This window comes from Hordeum vulgare, chromosome 1H (assembly GCF_904849725.1).
Source record: "Hordeum vulgare subsp. vulgare chromosome 1H, MorexV3_pseudomolecules_assembly, whole genome shotgun sequence".
Classification (NCBI taxonomy): Eukaryota; Viridiplantae; Streptophyta; class Magnoliopsida; order Poales; family Poaceae; genus Hordeum; species Hordeum vulgare.
Window position 1 is genome coordinate 25,425,871 of NC_058518.1, and position 4,738 is coordinate 25,430,608.

The 4,738-nt window shown below is 42.4% G+C and overlaps 1 protein-coding gene across 1 annotated transcript; it reads left to right on the forward strand.

Annotated features, from left to right (window-relative positions):
• Nucleotides 1-495: 495 nt before the first annotated feature.
• Nucleotides 496-3,916, forward strand: LOC123405486. Its single transcript, XM_045099158.1, has 5 exons — nt 496-663; nt 1,875-2,054; nt 2,479-2,532; nt 2,813-2,959; nt 3,560-3,916. The coding sequence occupies exons 1-5, from the start codon at nt 496-498 to the stop codon at nt 3,914-3,916; spliced, it is 906 nt and encodes a 301-aa protein (XP_044955093.1).
• Nucleotides 3,917-4,738: the final 822 nt, after the last annotated feature.

Here is a 4,738-nt window from a genome sequence, read left to right on the forward strand (position 1 = left end):
CCAACCAGGGATGAGGGGGGGGGGGGGGGGGGGCTACCTGTACTCACATTTTAAATACTTACCATTAACTTGTTTCTTCAATGCCAGGTTGTACTTGAAGATGTCGTTTGTCTCCTCTATAATCCTACCATGTATGCTTCTTAAATGCCATATTATCCTGCCAGATTATCCTACCATATATGCTTCTTAAATGCCATATTATCCTACCATATATGCTTCTTAAATGCCATATTATTATTGACGGGGATTCCTCCCTACTGTCCAACCGAATGATCAAGTTTTAAATGCTCCACATTATTTGTTTCTTAAGCTGAAGATTGTCATTGAGGATTTTTAGTTAACTAATTAATATGTTGCCTGTATAATCTTTTTGCATGATCAACGTTTTTAATGCCCTTCCAATACTCAAGGAGGTTCTCCGCACTATACAAGGAGGCGAGTCCATTACAGAATTGCAGAAGGCAGACCACCAGATCCGGCCCCCTTCACCTCGAAATGAAGAAAAGCACGAGTATTCAGCAAGTTGTGTCGTTTGCCGTTCTTCTCGCCAATGCGATCGTTGGACGATGTTCCCTAGAAGTATGGCCGCCCTTTGAAGGTCACCTAGAATATCTCCAGCCAGGCGTCGCGCTCGCATCAAGCCGAAATTCTCTAAGCTCTTACGTGAGTAATACATATGTCATGTACTTAGTTCGTTTACTTAATACTAGCAAAATAGCCCGTGCGTTGCAACGGGAGAAAAAATACCACACTTTTTTAATCTTTTTATAATTATTTTGATTTATTAAAATAATAAGCTAACTAACTAATGTAGTTAGTCCAACGGGAGACAAAAATACCACACGTTTTTAATCTTTTTATAATTATTTTGATTTATTAAAATAATAAGCTAACTAACTAATGTAGTTAGTCCTATCCTATTTTGTTAAAAAATCAACCAGTCCATAGTTAATTCCACCATAATGAGAAATTGAAGCGCGGGTTGAATAACAAAAAGGGCCTGTGCGTTGCAACGGAAGAAAAAAATACCACACGCTTGGCACACGGTTGGAGGCATGGGGAGGGGATCTCATCAGATGATGAGTTCCTGCCGGAGGAGGGGATACGGTGAGGGGAGCAAGGGTTAGGTGCCTCTATCGGGCCATAAGGACTCGCCGTTGCCGCGCCATAACCTCGGAGTTCCCCGTGTGAGCCATGGAGGCCCGCCTCCACCTGCAAGTACTTCGTTCCGCCGCGCCTTATCCGCCGCCGCCGCCGTTCTGCATCGAGCAGACGCATCATCCCCAGTCATTGTAGCTGTCGCGTTGATTTGATCAGAAGCTGTGCTCGAGCGCCGAAACGGGGGTTGCAAGCGGGCAGAGGTACTGTCGCGGAGGCGGGTGGATTGAGATCGACAGCAGTGGTGGTTGAGATCAGCCGCAACGGCGAGTGGTGTGGCAGCGGCCTGGGCACAGGCCAGAGTGGACCAGGGTCGACGTGATGCGCTCGAGCGCCACAACGGGGGCAGTGAGCGGGGAGAGGTACGACCGTGGAGGCGGGTGGGTTGAGATCGGCAGCGGTGGCGGTTGAGGTCGGCCGCGGCGGCGATTGGTGGGGCGGCGGGCAGAGGCCAGGGTGGCCCAGGGTCGACGGGAGGAGGCGATGCGTACGAGTATAATTTTTGCAGCGAATCGTTTTTCCTTTTGCGTTGCAGATAAATGATGAAGCGCGGGTTGAATAACAAAAAATACAGGGGCTTTTTTTATAAAAATGCTGCGATGGGTTTTCCGACGAAAGCAATAGCCGCTTTATTATTAAATTAGGTATATAGAATAGATTTGTACGTAAATCCTGGATGAATTTGCTTAGATTGACACTGTTTTTCCTTTGGTTAGGTGGCCCATAAGGCATGGATTCCAGGCGATGATAATAATTATTATTATGGTGTAGAGGCTACACTAGATGTTTATGGCTTTAATCTACAACCTGGCCAACTAACCGAGGGTGGCGTCTGGATTGCCAGCACAGGAGATGGCCACCCAATTCCGGACAATGGAATTCAAATTGGATGGCACGTAAGTTCCATTTAGTTATTGCTTGTAGCGCAAATATACAAATTTACTTCAAAATCTACCAGAGGTTTCTTTCACTATTAGAAAATAAGGCTTTTGGTCGGAGCCCCAAATCTTATTAGCCTCGGGTCCGAGTAAAACCGAGACCAATGACAGGCATTGGTCCCGGTTCGAGCTGTCAGGGCCTCGCGGGGTAGTAGCCCCTGTTCGGTTCGAATACACTGGCCTTATTAGTTTGTAGCACAAATACACTGGCCTTTCAAAGAAACTTCATCACGCTCTCTTCTTGATTCTACGATTTATTGTGCCCATGCTGATCATGTTCAATAACCCAATAGATTTCTGAGTTTTTATTGCAGGTTTGCTAGCAATTACTATTAAATAATAATTGTTTGGCATCAAGTTAACACCGTATGATTTTGTACAGATTTACCCAGGCATGCACAAGGATTCACGCACTCATTTCTACGTAGGGTGGGGTGTAAGTTCCGTTTTTACAAACTCAAAACGCTACAACGTTCTTATTGTGTGCTGAAATATATAAAACTAGACAGGATTATCTTAAAAGTTTTTAGGCTTGTACAAACTGTTCCACAACATGCATAAAGTACCTTATATGGTGCAATGTACGTAGTGTACTCTTGGATTCCAAAATCAACATCTATACCATTAAACAGCAACTTTATTTTGGTAAAACTGTTGATGGTTGAAATATGAGTGCTAACTTGTCAGTGAGCTTTTAACTATTGTTACAATGTCAGGCTAAAGGATCACCTGACAAGGGTTGCTTCAACATGGTTTGCCCTGGCTTTCGGAAGACATCATCAAGCATAGCTCCTGGTGATGTCATCGATCCAGTTTCAAGTATCAATGGCACGAAACAGTACATTACAGTAAGGGTATTCAAGGTATATTGTTAACTACCAAATGCTGCATTGGTTTTTTGCAAGCTCCTTATGTTTATTGGGGGTAGTATAGGGGTGATCACACTGCTTTTAGATTTGGTTTGCTTTCCCACTGGAAACCCTGATACAACCAGTACATATTTTCGACCTGGATTATGTGCATATTAATGATAATCAACTAGTATTCAAAAAATGTTTTAGGAAATGCTTCATATAAGTAAAGTTAAATGATATTTTCAGGCATATCTATGGTAAAACTACACCTATAACTGAATAAGTGACAATATCACTTATGTGCCAAACTATTATATGTACCTGCATGAGTCTTGCTGTTTAACATATGTTGGAGGAAGCCAACTTGGGTAGATAATATATTTTTTTGATGGTTTGGTATATACATATTTGCCGTTGTACAGTTTAGTAACTACTTTATATCACATGATGGATCATAGTATGTGGGCACAAGGCTTACTACATTAAAACATCCATAAATTATTACTCATGAATAATAGCTGTGTTGTCATTATTTACATCAGTTGATGCATACATTTGTTGGTAACTCAAAATGCCATATGCTTTTACTCAAAACATCCATGGTTGCAGGATAAATCATCTGGCGATTGGCATGTACATTATGGATTAAATGGTCCCCCAAAACCAGTTGGTTATTTTCCTAAATCCTTGCTTCCTGCAATGATAGATAGGCCAGTTCTGCTTAGATTTGGTGGCTATGCAGCTCGCAAGAAACCAGCACCAAATCCTCCAATGGGCAATGGGTATGTTCCATTGAGCTCCACAGCTGCGTTGGTCAGTAACCTCAAGCTTATTGATGCCGATGGTAATGACCACATTGTCAACACCGATCTGCCATACTTTGTAACTAGTAAACAATGTTATCCTCTTTCTGTTGTTGATTCTGGCCAGTTCTTCTATGGTGGACCTGGTTGTGTTGATAACTAGGGATATGCCAGTTATGTTTGCCCAACTGTTATGAAGTAAGAAATAAAGTTTCATATCCTGTAATTAAGGTTTCGTCCTAAGTTACAGTTAGTTGTTCTTTCATATTGCTGTTAGAAAGACAGTTAGTCTTCTATATCTGCTTCAAATCTTATATAGGGTCCTGAAAATGTCTTGTAGCCAATGGCTTTTGTACTACCAGCGTTTGCAATTTTACCCTTTACCTTAATTAGAATCTGAAAATGCTAAAAAAGCGTGGGGACCATTTGAAAAAAAGAAAAAAATATCATTCATATATAAAAAGCATGGGTTTATTTGTTCGAGATGGTTTCTCCCATACACTGCAACTATGAAGACCTGAACCGAGGCGAGTGATTGTGATGAAGGCTGCAGTGTGGCGGATACTGAAGTATATTTTTCTAATGCAAAACTAAGGTAGCCATTACAAACAACTGTAGTCAGGAAGTTTCATCGCACAGTAAAAGGTATAGTCAGTTATTTTACAATGTTAAACCCTAACACAAGAAAGGCATGAAGACAATATTAATAAAGTCAGGAAGTTGCATGGACAGAGATCAATTCTATGGTCAAACAAAAAATGGACAGTTTGCAAACGTAAGGGCATGAGAAATCGTTCAAACACTGATCGCTTCAAGCTCCGCCAAGGAAGCGCTCCTGATGGCCGGCGACCTTGCACGCCGCAGCTGGCGGTCGCCCCCGCGCCACCAGACTGGAGCGTGGACGAACAAACGAAGAAACTGGCCCTTAATCGAACGTTTGTTGGACTGGAAGGTAGTGCTCAGGGCCGTTGATCTGGCTCATACT